Source organism: Gopherus evgoodei, chromosome 1 (genome assembly GCF_007399415.2).
Source record: "Gopherus evgoodei ecotype Sinaloan lineage chromosome 1, rGopEvg1_v1.p, whole genome shotgun sequence".
Classification (NCBI taxonomy): domain Eukaryota; kingdom Metazoa; phylum Chordata; order Testudines; family Testudinidae; genus Gopherus; species Gopherus evgoodei.
Window position 1 is genome coordinate 299022757 of NC_044322.1, and position 19689 is coordinate 299042445.

Consider the following 19689-nt stretch of genomic DNA (forward strand, 5'->3'; position numbering starts at 1 on the left):
ATGTACATCGGCCAGACTGGACAGTCTCTACGGAAAAGGATAAATGGACATAAATCAGATATTAGGAATGGCAATATACAAAAACTTGTAGGAGAACACATCAACCTCCCTGGCCACACTATAGCAGATCTTAAAGTGGCCATCCTGCAGCAAAAAAACTTCAGGACCAGACTTCAAAGAGAAACTGCTGAGCTTCAGTTTATCTGCAAATTTGACACCATCAGCTCAGGATTAAACAAAGACTGTGAATGGCTTGCCAACCACAAAACCAGTTCCTCTTCCCTTGGTTTTCGCACCTCAACTGCTAGAACAGGACCTCATCCTCCCTGATTGAACTAACCTCGTTATTTCTAGCTTGCTTGCATATATATACACCTGCCCCTGGAAATTTCCACTACATGCATCTGACGAAGTGGGTATTCACCCACGAAAGCTCATGCTCCAAAACGTCTGTTAGTCTATAAGGTGCCACTGGATTCTTTGCTGCTTTTATATTTTCTTCAAAATCATTGATCAGAATATTGAATAGAATTGGGCCAAGACCAGATTCCAGAAAGAGACCTTCAGCCAATTCTTGGATGCAAGTTGTCCGGTCCTGCAGATTTAAAACATTTAACTTTAGTAGCTGCTGTTTAACATCCTGCCTAGGTACTGTTGGGATGGAAAGTATTTCATTATTTCTGTGAAAGATGAATACATCAGCCAGCTTCTTTCCAAATACATTCCAAAAATACTTATTGAACCCTTCTGCCTTTTCTGCAACATTAGTGGCAATTTTCTAATCTCCATCTAGTAACCGAACTATACCGTTACTAGGGTTCATTTTCTTTCTGATTTTAAAAAAATCTTATTGTCCTTAACCATACTGGCCATAGAGCTTCCTCTTCCCTGATAATATGAAGTCACTAATTAGATATGTGAAATCCAGGGATAATAATTCTCTGTTGTCATAAAAATATAGATGGAGTCACAGAATTACAGTCTTTTCAGAGGATCTGCAGTTTTCTTCAGAAGCAAACCACTTTTTATTAAAAGAAAAACTTTAAATTTTCTAGCCTCTTTGGGTATATGTACAGAGCCCATGGAAGCAAGCCTTCTAGCTCAGGTGAACAGACATGGGCTAGTTGGGCTCATACCAGTGCTGTAAAATAGCTGAATAGACAGCACCTTGAAGTTGTGGCATGGGCTGGAGCTTGGGCTCTGACACTCACCCCCGTCAGTAGTCTTGAGAGCTCAAGCTCCAGCCTGAGCTGCAGCTCCAAGGAACTGTCTGCACAGCTATTTTTAAAGTGCTAGCCCTGCCACCCTGAATCTGTCGACCCAGGCTGGGAAGCTCTTTCCACAGGCTGTGTAGACACCCTTTTGATGTAAAGACACTATAGCTTCGACAATATGAATTGTCTTTTTGAGGCAGCAGCCAGAATGAATGAAATAATAGCATCCAACTAGGTGTAAACAACAGGGCCTGAAGTGCAAAATTACCCCATTCATCAACCTGAGTTAGCACATTTTGAATTTAGCAAAAACATGAATGTAAAATTCCCATCAGTGGAAGCAAATTTGATTTATAAATTTAATCCAATTGCCAGTTCTCTGCTTCTGCTCTTCTAATTCTCTAAGCCAGTTCCTGGTTGCTCCTGTATACCATTCCTCTGTTTCTGTCTTCCCAGCCCTTCAGACATAACCCAATCCTGGCACTGTTGTTTCTCTTCTAAATTCCCAATATGATCCTCCAGCTTCTGCTCTTCCCACCATCCTACAGTGTGCATCTATATGTTTTGTTCATGGTTAAAACTCTACAAATATTTCTTTGTATATGTATGTGTATATTATGTGTAAGAATGTTCTGTTAGAGCCAGGCAACACATTTTTGCACAAACTGGTTAAAAAAAAAACAAAACTTGTTTTCAACAACCATTTTTTTGTGGAAATTTGTCAACTTCATCAATTTTTAAAATATTTTTTACCACAATTGTTTTCAAAATTCAGGTTTTGGTAAATAACAAATATAAAATGTGATTTTGATAAAAATTTGGTTCAAAACTTTTAACAATCAATTTCATGAAAATGGGAAGTGGGTCTATTTTGAACTCTGTAAAATATAAACAAGAAATTTTTGTAATTTTCCTGTTTTTGAACAACTCTATGATCTGTTCTCTGTATGTGTATTTTTAGCATACAAGAAAAGATAGGGTTAATAAAAAGAAGAAGAGAAAAAACAATAACACCAATGAAATCTTGGGAACTTAACTTAATTTCAGGATGACAATTTAGAATCTCTAATAACACATTGTACTTTAAAAGACTTATGAGTCATAATGTGTATTCAAACCACATTAAGTAAAAGAATGAAAGTACACGACTTGTCAAGGACAATTTCTAATCTTTTTCCAGGTCATCAAAACAAATAACATTCTTTAATATTTCATAAGGAAAAATATGTATCTTAGTTAAATCCCATAGACAGTCAATGGGATTTAGACTTCTAAATGTATAAAACACTTCTGAAAATGAGATTTAGCTTCCTTAATCATTAGGTGTTGCAACACCTAAATACTTTTTAAAATCTGGGCCCTGGATATTATGGTGATGGAAGGTCATATAAATGCCTAAAAAATAGATCTTAATGTAATCTAGCAGGACCTTTTGGCTTATGCTAGAGTATGCAAACATAAAAAAGGAACATATGTAATGAAATAGGTTAAAAAAATCCAGTTCCAAAGGTTCTTTCTATCTTCTACACCATCACAAATAAAATATACAGGTAATACCTTCTTTCTGTACTTTAGAATGTGTTTACCAGAGGAGTTTTAAATGTGATTATGGCTCAGTATTAGTCAAATTTTATACTAAAATATTTTACATACAGTGTAATATGACAAACCAAAAATGTGGAAAGGGAAACATTATGGTTTAGTGGATAGGATGCTGGACTGGACATCTAAAGACCTGGGTTTTATTCACAGCTTTGTCACTGACTTGTTGCATGACTGTAAGCAAGTCACTTCACACTTCTGCTACTTTTTCTCCATTGTAAAATGTTTTGAGACCCATAAATGAAGAGTTCTATATGTGACCTTAGAATTATTATTTATTATTGAAAGGAGCTTCATAGTATGCAATATTTTGTGACCTGTTGAGATACAGAGTGAATCAACACCGTTTGTGATTAAACTTATTTATTTTGATTACAAAAGCAGTTCTGAAGTTAACAGTCATGGGACCAAATTCTGTTGTCTATTATATTGGTGTTGTAATAGGGAGCAAAATTTGTTCCAGGAAGAAAAATCTATGCAAAGAGGGAGTAAAGGTCACTAGGTACATAGTGTCAGTCCAGTCAATAATAACACAGACTGTTGGAAACCTGATGTTGTTTATCATTTGAGATTAATAATTCAATGGGCTAAAATCCCTCTCTGTGTTCAGAGTCAGGTTGCTCACAGGTAGCTGCACGGTGGAACCAGTAGAAAGAAGTTATTTGAACACAGTAGTTCTATAGGGCTACTCATTCTGGATATGGGATCTTCTTGTTGATACCTGGTGGATGACTAACTTACGTAACGCACCTTCTAGACCTCTCTGTGCAGATTTGCTAATTACTATGAGAAGCATCCTCTCTGTGCATTCCAGTTCTGGTAAACGGCAGGAACAGCAAGAATTTGGCCCCCAGGGAGCACACCTCAGCAGTTCTGGGACCAGTTAGGTCTCCAGCAATAATACCAGGCAGTCACCTTCTAGAGGCTGAATGGGATTAGCTTTTCTTTCTCTGTTGACATAGAAACCTGCATGACTAGAGCTGATTATTGATGTGAAAATGAGATGCACAGAATTTTGCACATGGATGTGGACACAGCATCAGCACCTGAACGGCTTTTGGAAAAGTAAGAGACTCTATCAGGTTATTCAGTGTGATATAGGTCTGTTTAATATAGTAAATTGATATAGTGAGTGGATGACACTTGCTGTGTGCAGGAAATGTTGGATTGTATGCACTGTAGTATTTTTGGTCTTGTATTTCCTGTATGGTGAACAGAAAACTCTAGCGGATTCATCCATTTTTCATAGTAACCCAAAAGCTGATCTTTGTATTGTTGTCATGGGGCTGTATCTTTAACACAAGAGAGACCTGGGAAATAAACTGCCAACTAGGGGCTCATTTGTAGCCATGCAGCTCCATTGAATTTTTCTTAATTATTGCTGCAACAATTTGTGGAAGGTATTATATTTCCAAAGCCTTTTTGTCACAGGGACAGAACACTGCATATTAGCAAAATTTAGAATTTCGATTAACTTAAAAAAATATTTTGCTTGTTCTTGCTGCTTGTTCTGCTCAACAAACGCAAAGATGTTTTTTAAAATCTGCGTTTTTAATTTAAACTTTTTCCCCTCATTTTCCCTTTTTCCCCTAAGAGAGGTAATTATTTAAGAATGCAATATCTGTCTGAAGAGCTTTTGGGGAGGTTTTTTGCTTGTCAGACGAGGTCATAAAATCTTAGAAAAAAGCCAGGGAAAAAAGCCATTTAGTTCATCAACCCTTTCTCCATACCCACTAAAGGGCTGTTCTTACATGATTGCTGATTTTCCTAGTAATAAGGCAAATGTCATGTGTTTTTCAGAAGTCAGTGGGGCTCCATCTAAGCACAGCAGCACACCCACATGCAGTCCTCTATGGGATTGGGCCTTAGGTATGGTGAATGTGCCGTTTGGGCTTTTCACCCTGCTTTGAGCCATGCATACACCCAGAAGCTATGGACTCTCACAGTGTGGATTTAGAGAGGCAGGGACTGCTATTCTTATACCTAAAATGGAGCAGTAGCCACAGAGCTGTTATGTTGGCTCCTGCAAATGCCCAGGTATGTGAACTTCACCTGTAAAGCAAATGAATACATATCTTTTCCAATAGTTTTTGACAACTGAACAGTCACTTTTTCATTGTATTATTCTGTGCTTAGGATTCTTCTCCTTGAGGTTGTGTGGTATAAGAGAAGGGGAAATGTAAGTGACCACAAGTACGTTTGTCTTGCTGCATCCCTCATCTGAAATTGGATTGCACAGATGCATTTGGCACTGCTCACATTTCTTCTTGCTTGTGTTGTTCTGTGGTGGTGTGGAGGGGGAGATGCTGAAGAACTGGAGGTGAGGAAAAACAGAGATGGAAAAATTCCGCAAAAACAAATGGAAAGAGTAACAAACAGGGAAAAGCAAGGGAGGGTACAAAGACTTGATGCCCAATAAAATTCCTTTCTGACTGTAAATGTGAAAAGAGCGGGTATGTTTACACTTTGAGCCAGGGGCGGCTCTAGACATTTCGCCAAAGGCAGCCTGCCTGCCGCCCTCCCGAGGACCGGCGGAACGCCCCCCGCAGCATGCCACCCCAAGCACACACTTGGTGTGCTGGGGCCTGGAGCCGCCCCTGCTTTGTTTGAGCTGGGGGTTTGATTCCCAGCTTGAGGAGATGTACTTGTGCTAGCTCTTATTGAGCAAGCAAGCTAAACACAGAGCGTAGCTGCAGCAGTGCAAGCTGTGGGACTGGCTGACTGCCCGCAGCACATACCCATCTGAAACCCTAGGCATGTATCTGAGATGGCCTGGGCATCCCGCCACTTGTGACAGCATGGCTACACTCTGTGTTTCACTCCCTAGCTGGATGAGAGCTAGTGCCAGTATTTCTCCATAATCCCATTTTAGAGTGTAGACATATTCAGCAAGACTTGAAGGCCAGACCCAGGGAAATACTGAGGTCATCCACATAAGTATCTTCAGAGAGTGTCATCTCACTTTCCTACCCTGAATCCAATGCAGCAAATGCAATGCAAGCAAAAGGGCAAAGTGTAAGATGAGCAAAGTACAAGTATAAAGCAAGCAGTTAATCAGTTAATATTTGCTCAGTACTTTCAAGATTTAAGCCTTGAACAAGTCCTGACTAGTGTTATATGCTTATTAAGCAGGAAGGGCAAAGAGGGTTCACAATGGTAAGTGGTGACAGTGCTGCTGTGATAGTTGAATTTGCAATGCCTGCAATAAAAATAGACCATAAAGAAGTGATAGTGGTAATAAAGTCTATGCATTCCAAATTGCTAAGTATTCCACTTGTTGAGTAAATTCCTTTTGGGAAAGTACAATATTAAAAACACTTACAAATAAAATGTATCCTAAAAATGAAGAGATGTTTAAGGATGGGAAGATATTATAGGAGGACTGTGGGGTTTTTCTTTGTATGATTTATGAGTGTAAACTTTCTTGAATGGCTTGTTTTAACACCTAGAGCCTAGGACAGGCATAACAAACAAATCTGAATACATAAAGAATGAACTACCTTTTTATGTTGCTGTCAATCTCTTTCTAAAATTTATTAGGAAAACTGGGTTATCTGTTTACAAAATGTTAGCTGGGAGGGATGCCCTGACTATTGGAATGATAGAGACAATGTTACTCTCCCCCTCTCCCCCCCGCTCCCTGCCCAACCCACACACACTGAAGGGCCCTGGCTTCCAATCATTAAAGAGTTGGCAGTAATGTTTAGGGGGAAAAAAAACCACTTTCTTGCTCTCACTGTTTGACTTCCCAAATGAAAACCTCATGAAAGAAAAATAAATTGGACTGTGACCTCTTAAAGTTTTTTCCACAGTGTTTAGTCAACACATGAAAAGCTTGTCCTCATTTGCAGCATCTGGTGTCCAGCATAATTCTCAGGAGTCCAACATGGGCAGTATTAACAGCCTAGACTGGAAAGGGAGACCTAAAATACCAAACTGACATTTATGTCTGTGAGAGTCATGCAGTTAAAACCCTGTATGAGTTTTAGAATATTAAGTGTTAGTATTTCCGCTTAAATGTAAACTATATTTTTGGTCTTCAGTAGTACATCAGTATCTATCCATTCATCTGCTCAGGAGAAGAGAAATTTGCACCTCAGAATCTGTATGGATATGATACATTTGCCAGCTCCGAGAGTTCAAAAATCATGAGATTGTCTTGAGTTCATGAGTTTGGTTTTTAAAACAATAATAATACAGCCAGTGTTTGATTTTGGAGCCTATAGGTTTCACGCTTTGAAGCAACCACGAGGCTAGAAACGTATTCTTTTATCAAATTAATTCTGAGATTCTCACCTATTCATGATAAAATCATGAAAGTTGGCAGCACTGGAGAGTTCTATGAAGTATCCGTGGTCCTCAAACTATGGAGATTATTTTTTTCTGTATCAGGCCCAGAATGCAGTTCAGGTGATGCTTCTTAAACTATAGGAGATTAAATGCAGTGACAAACATGATATTTAATATTGGCTGGTTTCGGTTTGTATAGCATTGAAATAGATAGGAAAGTCAATGCTATCAATTTTGTTCCCACATCTCGGTGATTACAGTTTTACTGGACAAAGCTCAAAAGGTTGACAGGTTCAGTGGAGATTAGCACCCAACAAGCAAGTGTCACCTTGAGACATCTTTAAAAGGCCTGCTTTTCAGAAAGTACTGAGCACTCTGGAACACTTAAGGGCAATTGCACCTGTATTTCCCCTTAGTGGGCCAGCAAGGACATTCAGTCTCAGGCCTCCAGATCCCCAGCTGTTGCCTTTCTTGGATGGAGACCCACATATCACTCACTTCTGACCAGGTGTGATGGGGTGCAGGTGGCTCTTCAGAAGTTAACTGTGGATTGCAGGCTGAGGAAGCCATGCCCCTTCGCTTCTGCTGGGCATGCTAAGCCTGGAGACAAGGTATAAAAGGAAGCAGCCCAGCTCAGTCTGGGCAGGCTGCTGAAGGGAGAGGAAACCAGCTGCAGGTTCTCTCCAGGGAGCTGCTACAGGACCCCAAGAGGAGGCCCTGCCGTCAGGAGCTACACCGCCTGGGGACCCCAGAGACCTATGGGAACCTCACTGGTGAAGACAGGTAGGAAGCAGCACGGGGACTTAGACTTTGCTCTGGTGGGTGAACTGGGGAACCAATCAGCATGTTTTGGGAGGATCCCTGCTGACTCAGTGGCAAGTAACCTCACCATTGCCAGGGCCCTGGGCTGTGGCTCGGAAGAACAGGGAGGGCCCAAGTTCCCTTACCTGGGGTGTCACACCCTCATGAGTGGCACTCCACTTCCCCAGTGGGCCAGTAGGCCACACAGTCCCACAGAGGGGTATGACTTTATTGACTCTGGCCATTAGGTCACACTGACCCAACTGTGAGGGTGGCTTTATCAACACCATCCATTATGCCATGCTACCCTGACTGTAAGGGGCTTCTTTATTGACTCTGGCCATTAGGCTTCGCTGCCCTGAGTGGAAGGGCTGCTTTATTGACTCAGGTCATTAGGCCGTATTACCAGGTTCCATAGTAAGTGTCATTCGCAGAGGACTTAACCAGCTCCAATACAGCCTCTTCCCTTTCTGGTGACCACACGTGACTGGGCACCCCTGTGACCTACCCACAACAAATGGGTGGAAAATTAGGGCACTTGCTGAGAGGTCCAAAAGAGAGGGGAATCAGGCAACGAGACCTCTGCACCACCCTGACATGGATACCGAAAAGCTCCTTTAGTGCATCTACACTGCACACTCTTGTCAGCAGTGTGTAAAGCACATACTTGCATAGCCCCCATAGCCTGAGTATAAAGAGCGATGTAGCTGGTAAGGCACTACTTAGGCAACTGGAGTAAGGACATACCTGAACGGTGCGGGTATGTACTTGAGCGCATACCCTGCATGCTTTCTACTTGCCCAACCCATTCTTCCCCATCCACACTGTTATTTTTAGCAAGATAGTGGCCTGCTGTCACCCCACTGCTGGAGCTTTCCCCTCCACATTGTTGGAGCCCTTCACCACAGGTTAAAACTCCAGCAGCAGGGAAAGGCTCTGCCAGCTCCCCATTGCTGGAGCCCTTCCACACCTCAGGAAAAGCCTCCAAGACTGGAAAAGCCTCTGAAATTTCCCTGTTGTTGGACCTTTTCCCCACAGTGAAAGGCTCTGGCAGCAGGGAGCTGCTGAAGCCTTTCCTCACTACATCCCCTCTGCCAGAGCCTTTTGCTGGCACATGTAGCTACACACCACAGTAGGTGCAGCCTGCTTTTCGCTGTGACATGTAGCTACATGTACACTACATGCTGTCACCGGTTGTGTGTAGTGTTGACATAGTCAGCTTAATTGTCAACATTTGTAAGTAGCACATCATTCTTTCTATGCAAGTGTACTGTATTCTTAGGGTAAAAACACTACAGAGAATATATACTTAAAACAATAAAATAACTTGCACGCATGCTAATAACCTTACCAGACACTATCCCCACTTTAACATGGGCTCTGGTAGGAGCAGTCCTTCAACTGCCCACCCCCAAGGTTTCCTTTGTGATCACAAGTTCATCACAGCTTCAGCTCAGAACAAGTGCATGGTCTTAAGGGGCCACAGTACCAGCCTTTCCAACCTTTCTCAAAGGATTGGGGCCCTCTGTTGGCCAAGGGTCCTGTCCCTATGCTAGATCAGGAAGAAGGCCCTGAGTCCAGGATATTTATCAAAAAAATAGTTTTTGTATGTTGGTCCCTGGAAAATCCAATTTGAACCAGTATATGTGAACCTCTCCAGGGGGTGGCTTTAAAGGGCTGATAACAGAGGAAGTCCATTAGCATCCCCTCCCTATTGGAGAAAGTACATACAGTGCCACAAAAAGACATACAAAATTATATTTTAATGCACTGTACCCTAGAGGTACTAATCCTAATTCAGTAAGGTTTAACTTAATTCAATAGAGTTTATCTTAATTTCACAAGGTTTTGTTCAGGATATTATAGGATACTGTCAGTCTGTCACTTACCCACCTTCTGAAAATCAGGCTCTGTCAGAGAATCTCACACTGGTCATCCAAAAACTGAAGCAGCAAAATTACCTGTCACCTCTGAAAATCTTGGCCATGATGTTTGTCTAAACATTCCAGATCTTTTTGTATTGAAGGGAAGTTTGGAAAACACAAAAAAGAGGCTCTCTCATGAATATCCTGCTTCCAGCTGGCCCAGAAACAGTGCAAGAATACCATTTTTGGTAGTATTTCAGGTCTTCTCCTTCATGTCCCAAGTACAGCTGGATGAAATTTTTTGAATAGTTTATTGACAAAAATGCAAACTTGGGTGACCCAAAACTGTTCATGAATTTGAGACAAATAGTTTTGGCCATTCAAAAAATGGCTGGAGGAAGAGGTGCTGCTGTTGCTGCTGTATCTGCTTTCCCCCCTTTTTAGGGCACTCACCAAAGACATGGGAGATCTAGCTTCAAATCCCCTAGAACAGACCCAAAACAGACTTTTTTGATTCACCAAAAATTCTGAAAACATTCAGTTTCAGTTCAACCCAAACTGATTTTTTTCAGAACTGCCACAAAACTGAAAAATCAATTATTCCCCCAGCTCTAGTCCTGTGGAGGGACAGAAGGGCATGAAAATAAAAAAGTGTCCTGTATCTCCCCAAAAAGGTTCCATTTGTGCAAAGGTTCAGGATAATTTCTAATTTAACCAGAATGCTTTACTCATCTTTAACTATTTGCAAAATTGTCTGTGAAAATAAACATGCCAGTAATATAGCAAGTCAATAATGTTGGATTCTTACCTTTAATCTTTCTAAGCTATGTGAAGGGCTTTGGTCGTGTGACGCCTATAAAAGTCGATGAGTGTCTTGTGGTTAAAAGTAAGTTATTGTTTGGTCTTGACCAGTACATAAAAGAAAAAATGATCACCTATTTTCTGTCATGTACTAGTTTATAATTCTATATAAAAATGTCATTGCTCCTCTTGACAGCTTCCTGGAAATGATTTCTTTATTCTTTAAGCCATTTCACAAAACTACAAAAGGAATTTAAATTTCAGTAACTGCGGGTAGTTTGAAAAAACTGATTATACATCTTTCACCAAAGCAGGGAAAGACAGTACACATTCCCTCATGCTTCAAACTTTACAGACAGTACCTAGAGACTCCATAATCAGAGAGAAAAAAGAATGTATTACAAAGTGCTGTTCTGAACATGCTCAAAAGAGCCCATTACTCTGAGTATTATAGGTAAGCTTTGGGAGGCTGAAATGTGATATGGTTCCTGCAATCATGCTGGGCATAAAAATTGTACTGTAGATAATAGCACCCTTTCGTTCTCTTATAATAGAGGGAAGTATTTGGTTTCTGTACATTTAATAAGGACAGTTTGGACAATGTTATGTGCTAATCATCGCATATTTCTTAAAGAATAAGAGGGTTAAAATGGTTCAGCTGAACTCTCTCTCTCTCTCCCTATGTTTTCATCTGTCTGTGTATTGTCTTTTGCTCTTGCAGCAGATCATTCCTGTCAACTCTCCGGCATATAACTCAGGAGTAACGAGGGACAAAAAAGTCAAAAAGGGCTGAGAAATCTATCGTTCCAGTGGCTTTGAAATACAATCCTGCTGATCCTTTTAACAAGCCTGACATAATTTCATTCTCATTTAAAACCCAGGCCTTGGGGAAATGCAGAACCAAATTAAGGAAGGGCAAAAACTAACTTTTCAAGGCAAAGTCAAGGATGGCTCTCAAACGAGTTGTAAACATCTATCCGTCTTAGATATGTATATGACCCCCACTACTACAGTATCTGAGCACCCCAGAATCTTTAGTGTATTTAACCTCACAATGTCCCTGTGAGGTCAGGAAGTGCTACTATTACCACTTTACAAATGGCAAAGTGAGGCAGAGGCAAAGGTCACACTAGAAGTCTATGGTGGAGCAGGAAATTGAACTCAAATCTTCCAAGTCACTCACAGGCTAGCACATTACCCACTTTTCCAGCCTTCCTTTTGTTATTGCCAGGGTATACTTTCTGATAATTAGTACTGAATCAATGGAAAAAAATAGGTTTCAACTTAAAATAGATGCAATATCACATTTAAAGGGAGTTATAGATTTCTATTCAATGGGTTTCTTCTTTATCACTTATTAAAGTGCCATTATGTGGTGCAGGAGAAATCTCCCTTCTCCTTATGGAGCCCAGAAGATCCTACAATCCTTATGGATTGGCACAGGCCCATTGCATTCCTGCTGCCTCCAGAACCTTTCCTTACATTCCAAGTGGTTTTCATAATACAGAGGGTAACAAAGACTCAGACAATGCTTTCACCATCAGCATTAACTTAATTCCAAGAGTCCTGAAGATCTGTGGAGTACAGTGCCCTGGAGAGTGTACATCCCTCACCCTTCTCCCTGTCCTACCCCTTTAAAACTGTGGAGCCTGAACCCCACTGAGCTCTTATAGTGCGATCCAAAGCCTATTGACTTCAAAAGAGAAACTCCCATTGACTGCAGAGGGCTTTGGATCAGGGCCCTTACAGAGACTCTTATGTGGGGTTATGAGATAGACATACAATACGGTGAATAGACTAATGAATCTCTATGCTCCCTCCCCGTTCCCCCCCCCCCCCCGACATATGATAATCAAGGGGAGGTGAATCCAGGCCCAGGTTTGATGAAAAGGAGATGTAGAACTGAGTTTCATCATCATATTGAAGACAATGCAGCCCCAAAATATCTTGCTATATCACCTAATGTCTTCAAATAAGTGCTGAACCGGAGTGACACAAATGTGAGAGCCCTGAGAGAGGAACAAAAAAATGCCTTCTGCGACTTCTCAGAGAAGCAGCAGCAAATCCCCTGAAATATTATTCCGTCCCTTCCCATAAGATCATACTAGTGGTTATCATGTAGTATCTTCATAGACATCTTACTCTTTATCATTGGTAGAAGATCACCGGCAATAGATATTAATGCACAACCTAGACTGATAGGAATCAAAGTATTCTGTGAAAACGAATTGCAACTGGAGCTGGTCCATCACTATCTTTTCAATAGTCTTCCCTGAAAAAGGAAAGTTTGAGATGAGACAATAATTGGTGAGATGGTTAATATTCAGTGTTGGTTTGCTGAGTAACAGTTTAAACATAGAGTACAGCTGGAAACTTGGCAAAATCTCAGATGTCCCTGAATGCCCTCTTGAAGAGAGATATTAACAGTTCTCATCAATAATGAGCCAAACATGTGCCTACATGTTTTAATAACCATGAAGGGTATGGGTCCTTTCTACAGATGCCTGACTATAATGTTCCAAGCATACCTAAAACCTCAATGAGTGAATCTAGGTGAAAGCTAGGCACTACAGACAGAGCATTTCTTATTCCTGTTTTGACATTTCCTACAGAAGTGGTCGGCTTTCCCCCAAAAAACAAATGATCTTATTTGCAAACTAAGTTAATATTTTAGTGAAACATACTCTAATTTGTCAAGGGACTGAGGCAGTTGAGGTTAGCCATGCTGGCTACATTCAGAACAACTTTACTGGTCTGAATTTCAAATACCATGGTTGAGGAAAAACTTTCTTTACCTGAATACCTGTTATGGCATAGAATCATCAATAACTCTACGATGCAATAGTCTCTGAGAAAGCATTTCGCTAGCTACATAGATATATAGGAATTGGTGAATTGAATTAGACTCAAGATCCCTCAGGTCTGATATCCTGTTTCTGACTGGCCAGTACCAGATGCTTCAGAGGAAATTGTAAGAACCCTTCAGTAGGCGGATATGAGTTACTCTGAACCCCACATTAGGTCTCATCCTGGTCTCTCACAGTGAGGAGTTTGCCTTAAGCCCTGAAGCATGATGTTTAATATCACTTCCACAAAATGTGTGTTGTTATTAATTATAACAACTCTGGATATTCTTCCTATCCATATAAATGTCTAGTCCCCAGGGGTGGCTCTATGTATTTTGCCACCCCAAGCACAGCAGTCAGGTGGTTTTTGGCGGCATGCCAGCGGGAGGTCTGCCAGTAACGCGGATTTGGTGGCATGCCTGCGGGAGGTCCGCTGGTCCTGCACCTTCAGCGTACCCACCGCCAAAGTCGCGGGACCGGTGGACCTCCTACAGGTATGCCACCGAAGGCAGCCTGACTGCCGCCCTCATGGCTACCGGCAGGCCAGTACCTGCGGCTTGCCGCCCCAGGTACGCGCTTGCTGCGCTGGTGCCTGGAGCCGCCCCTGCTAGTCCCTTTTAGCATCTTAAGTTCTTGGTCTGAACGTTGAGTTCTACAGTTTAATTACACACTGCAAAAACTATTTCCTTTTATTCATTTTGTATTTCTCACATTTCAATTTCACTCAGTGTCCCCTAGGGGAAAACATTGAGAACGCAGTGTCCACTGTGTCAATTGTCATGCCAACTAATTAGATTATCCCTACACTTCCCACTAGTATTACTTGTAGTCTTGATTTCCTTCTGAGAGCTCATAGTATATGTGTGTATACATTATTTTTCATTGCACTATATGAATATATCAAGTGCCAGAAATATATGTTCTTTATTATGTTACAAATTCATAAAATTAAGAAGCATTAAATTTTGCCTAATATTTAGATTTTGCCCCACAGCAAAAATTTCTGTGAACTTGTGCAATGTGTCTATCTGAATATGCAAAATTTGGTTTTAATGAAGGGGGCTGCAGCAATCTAAATGACAATTCCTACCACTTAACCAATCTGCAATCTGTATGTTAAGTTAATTTCTTGACCACAAAAATATTCTTTGGACAAGTTACCCAAAATGTTCACAGGCTCCAAGTAAATATGAACTATTTGATCTCAGTCCCTACATGTTCGTTCAGCAGTCTTCTCATAGGAAAATTGCATGACTGGAATAGAGGTGTATTCCAGGTCACAACTGAATTATATGGCCAGAGAAGAATGTTCAGCATTTGCCTATACTTTGTCCAGTTCTAATTACTTCAAACAACATATGTCATCCTTTTCTCTGCAATTGCAGGTGATTTTTTTCTATAATTTTTAAGCCTAGCCCCAAGATTCCCTTCCACCTCAACATGTTCAGTTATTACCTGATGGTCTTGAAAGAGTATAAAGTTTCCAGGAAGTGCTTCTGTTTTGATTTTCACATTGTGTTGCTAGTAGAAAAGTATGTGTGGCAATTTGCATAAGTAGCTCTGGGTAAATGCTAATACCCGAAGCCATGACATCCCTGATTTGGTGCATTCATTAATCATCAAAAAAGTTGCTTGATATTCAGAAAAATGAATACAAATTGCAGGTAAAATAGAATTGTGGCTCTGCAATTTTGTTGCCATAAGCCACATTTAGAATTCAGCATGGACTTTATATTATATTATACAAATATTGGGCTGGTCAAAAACCCAAAATGTTTCCTGTTTTCCCTATTGGGAAAAATAGAGAAGTTTTAAAAAGGGGAGGAGGGATCCCCAAAATCCCCAAGTCAAAATTTTACTGTTTCCAAATACAACATTTAAAGTCATAACAAAAAACTTGTTTTGAAATGTACATTCAGGAAAAAGAGTTTACAATTTTCCCATTGGAAAATTATGTCAAAATCAATAGGAAAATATTGATTTCAACTAAGCCACATTTTGTGATGGGAAAAGTTAGCTGCCAAAAAATTTCAATCTCTCTCTCTCTCTCTCTCTCTCTCTCTGCATGTGAGTTCATTTCTAAACATGGGATACAGTATTATCAGAATGCTGTTGATACACAATTATACACAGAAAATCTCATGAACTGATTCAAGTTTGGAGAAGAGCCAGAAAGGCTGACCAATGTATCTGAAATATTCCAAATAGACACAAAGGCAAGCCTGAGAATGTGGCTGGCTCTGTGGAAAAACCCTCTGGATAAAACTAAAAGAATCCATAATTTCCAGAAACATCTGTGCTGACATCTGCATGCACATGGGAGTTATCAAAGATAATAATACATAAAGACTCCAAACGTTGCACAACGCTATTTTCAAGAATTTAGACCTGACAGTTTCCATACAACCTGATGGTATATAAGCCAACAAAATCATTAATCTACATCATGCCTAAGGTGTACAGGAAAGGACAGGAGCCAAATAACCTAGTCTTTGTCTCTGGCTACCTCAAGCCTTGCAAGCAGAATGAAAACAATACACTACTCACCCCTCTTCCTTGTTCTGCGAAAAGTTAAGAGTATGACTGAGTGCAGAGTTGTGCAAATAAACTCAGTGTACCGACCCAGATCTCTCTGCTTTATGACAGATCCAGATAACATTCAAAAGTAGAATCATGAATGGCATATGTTTATTCATCACAGATCTGTCACTACCCAACCCAAACTGTAGTCACAATGAATCTTAGTAAGCCATATTGAAATCCTAATAGATACTGCTAACGTTGCTGCTCAAGTTATCCATCCCTTAATCCTTAATCTTCCCATGTGGATCGATCTTCCATTCACACAAATAACAAAGACAAAATAATCACTAGAACACTTGAGAGGGCATTTTCACTCCTCAATCTTGATTCAAACAAGTGCCACAAAAATTTGTGCCTGTTAAGGGTGTTGGAACTTTTTATTCTTCATTCTGTGTGTCATACAGCAACTTTCTGGCATTCACTATAGATCAATGAATATTTGTTAGTCACCTGATATATATAAGTGGATAGCAATGCAAATAAAGCAATACATTTATGAGTTTTCTTTTTGCACATGACCTGTTTTATAGTTTTCAATTTTCTGGTCCCTATTTTTTTAGACAAAACAAAAATAAATTGAAAAAGATACTTTTGAAGACTCACATCTTAACTCTTTTTATCCCTGATATATATATTCTGACTACCCAGTGGTAGGTGGTGGGAGAAAAACTGGTAGCAGAAGGTAAGGGCAGGTGGGTGTAGTTACTGAAGTTCCAAAAGGAGGTACCAGAATAATGAAGAGCAGTGGTATGTTTGAGAGGCAGAGAAATCAGAGCAGCAAAAGGATGATGTTGGGAAGGAGAATAAAGGGGAAAAGAGAGAGGCTTTATTTGACTTTAGCCTGGAGTAACAAATCTTGCACTTGACTCAATAAATTGTTATAATAGAGAAAAGATATTACTCCATATTTGAATTAAATCCCGTTGTGCACAATTTCATTCCCCCAGGATGAAAATCCATGTACTGAGACACCTATGGAATCCCAGTTTTAAATGTTTCTTCTTTGGTTTTCTGTTCTGATTTTTCATTTTGGAAATCTCTTTCCAGGCATTTTATTTATTGCAGGCAAGAACTCTTTCCCCTCAAATCACCTGTTTTGCCTGGAGCATATAAACCTAGAAACTGTCGCTACACTTGCAATAGCCAGATTAATAATTGCTCTGGGAAATGAGGATGGGTAGCAGATTCAAAACTGTATACTCCTTAGAGAGCAGGTGCAATACATGATAAACACTGCTGATCAGCAAAGAGTAAATGATTAATTAGCGTTGGCTAACAGTGGATGTTTCAGTCTTTCCTTTTCCAAAGCAAAAGGAGCAGCAGCAGTAACTGAGTAAGAAATAATTTTAAAATGTATGCTAACATTTTGTTATATTGATCTGCCATATGCTAATACCCACAATGTATATGCTCCATAACGGTACAGTTAGCGTAATAATTTTGTGATTTCCAGTGAATCAGAAAGATTTGGACTCCAGACATGTTTCTCTTTTATCCCAATTTATCTAGTCTAGGCAGATTAGACCTCTTTAATTCTTCTAATCTAATATGTCTATCCTAATATATGTACTCTATCATATTTACAGAATACCAGTCACCATAGTATCTAGGCACCAAGATACAGTAATATCAGAGTGGCATTAAAAAGGAGCTCTACTCCCACGAACATTTATTTAGAGATTTGTTTTTGCTCTTTTCCCTTTCCTCTACTTCTCCTATTTTACATATTTCTCTTGGAGCTTTAAATTTTCCTGGTTTATACATAATCAAAAACTATTGCAGGCAAATTTTGTGACTGAAAATCCTGTGTCACCGAGAGGGAGATTGCTTTAAGAAAATAGTTCTTTCTTTATCAAGCCCAGTTGCAGTTTGATGTCTTGCACACTGCTAGTTAATCTTGCTCACATAGGTCTATCTGGGAAGGAGGAAGCCATCCTAGGGTACTTAGAGCTGAATGAAAGCTTCTCCCAAATTGACCCTCGCGCGTTCTGGGATCTTGAGCAAGTCACTCAGCCACACTGATTGCTTTAAATAGAAAGGTGAAATTCTTACATGAAAAATAATTTTCATTCAGTTAAATCAACCAGTTCAATTTGGTTTGAGTAGACCTCTTTAAAGGTCTTACTCAGTTCCAGGTTAGCCTCTCCTGTAGAAATGCCAGTTAGTGCCACTCAGCATGACATTTCCTTTCCTCCTTCCTTCCTTCACCTGCACATAGTATCCACAAAAGGAGCAAGGGAGGAGTGAAGTGTTATGTGTGCAGCAGCTCTTCCTCACCACCTTCCATCTGTGAAGGGAGAGATCTACATGCACAGGGCCCCTGTTACATTCCTGGGGAATGATCTTTACTTCAATTCTTACTCAGGTAAAATTCCATTGACTTCAAAGGAAATTTTTCATAGGTAAAGACTTTTTTCAACTGAGAACATTTAACACACTTCCCTTGTACTTCTTCCTTATTAAAAATGCAAATCAATTATACGGATTATCATCTTGAGGAAAAACAATTAGTAAGATTCATAGAGGTCAATCATTAGTCGAGAACTGTATGTGCTGAGCACAGAACTCATTTGTTTTTGTTTTTCAGGCACTGCAAATGGATGTAAACAAGCTGAATATCACGTTGCTTCGGATATTCCGCCAAGGAGTGGCTGCAGCTTTAGGACTGTTACCACAGCAAATTCATATCAACAGACTCATTGTAAGTACCAAGAATTTTGTATAAGAAAATTACCAGGTAATGTCAGTTAAATTAGCTTTCCTGCCTTTATGGAAAAGTCCAATAGACTCTGATTGAAAAAAAGATCCCCCTCTATAGTTTTTTAAACCATTCTATAGAGCATAATAGAAAATTATATTCCTGTTATCAAATGGTTCAAAAAACATGTGGAAAGGAACTATCTATTAAATTCTAACATAATTCCAGAATTATTTATAGAGTAAAGACTATAGAACTCTCTTGGTTTCATCCAAGGGTTTTAAAAGAACTGGCCGAGGAGCTCTCTTGACTGGAAAAGTTGATTTTTTTTCAATAAATCTTGTAACACTGGGGATGTCATAGAGGTCTGGAGGAAAGCTAATGTTGCACCAATATTTTAAAAGAGTAAACTGGATGATCCAGATTATAGCCCTGTCAGCCTGACACTGATCCCTGGTAAAATAATGGAATGGCTGATCTGGGACTTGACTAATAAACACTGGAAGGAGAATAATATATTTCATGCCAGTCAGCATGGATTTATGGAAAATAGATCCATAGTCAAATTAACTTGATATTTCTGATGAGAGTACAGATTGGACTGATAAAGGTTATAGATCTGATGTAATAGACTTCTGTAAGGCATTACACTTGGTGCCGCACAAAATCTTAATCAATAAACTAGAACAATACAAAATGATAATGGTGCACATTAAATGAAATGAGAACTGGTTAAATGAGAGACCTCAAAATGTATTATAAATCATTAAGATGCAGTGTTTCTAGGGGGGTCCCCCAGGGATAGGTTCTTTCTTGGCCCTATGCTATTTAACATTTTAATCAATGACTTGGGCTGGGGCTAAGAGAGACATAAAATTATCATTGATAAAGTTTGCAGATGCCACAAAGATTGAGGGAGTGGTAAATAATGAAGAGGACAGTTCATTGATGCAGAGACATCTAGACAGGTTGCTAAACTGGGCACAGAC

General features: G+C 39.9%; 1 protein-coding gene across 1 annotated transcript in view; it reads left to right on the forward strand.

The window, feature by feature from the left end:
- The window catches only part of PTPRR (protein tyrosine phosphatase receptor type R), a 229956-nt gene that overhangs the window by 88159 nt on the left and 122108 nt on the right, over nucleotides 1-19689 (forward strand). Inside the window, 1 exon segment of the mRNA XM_030548740.1 lies at nucleotides 18590-18703. Coding sequence (XP_030404600.1) covers nucleotides 18590-18703 — 114 coding nt within the window.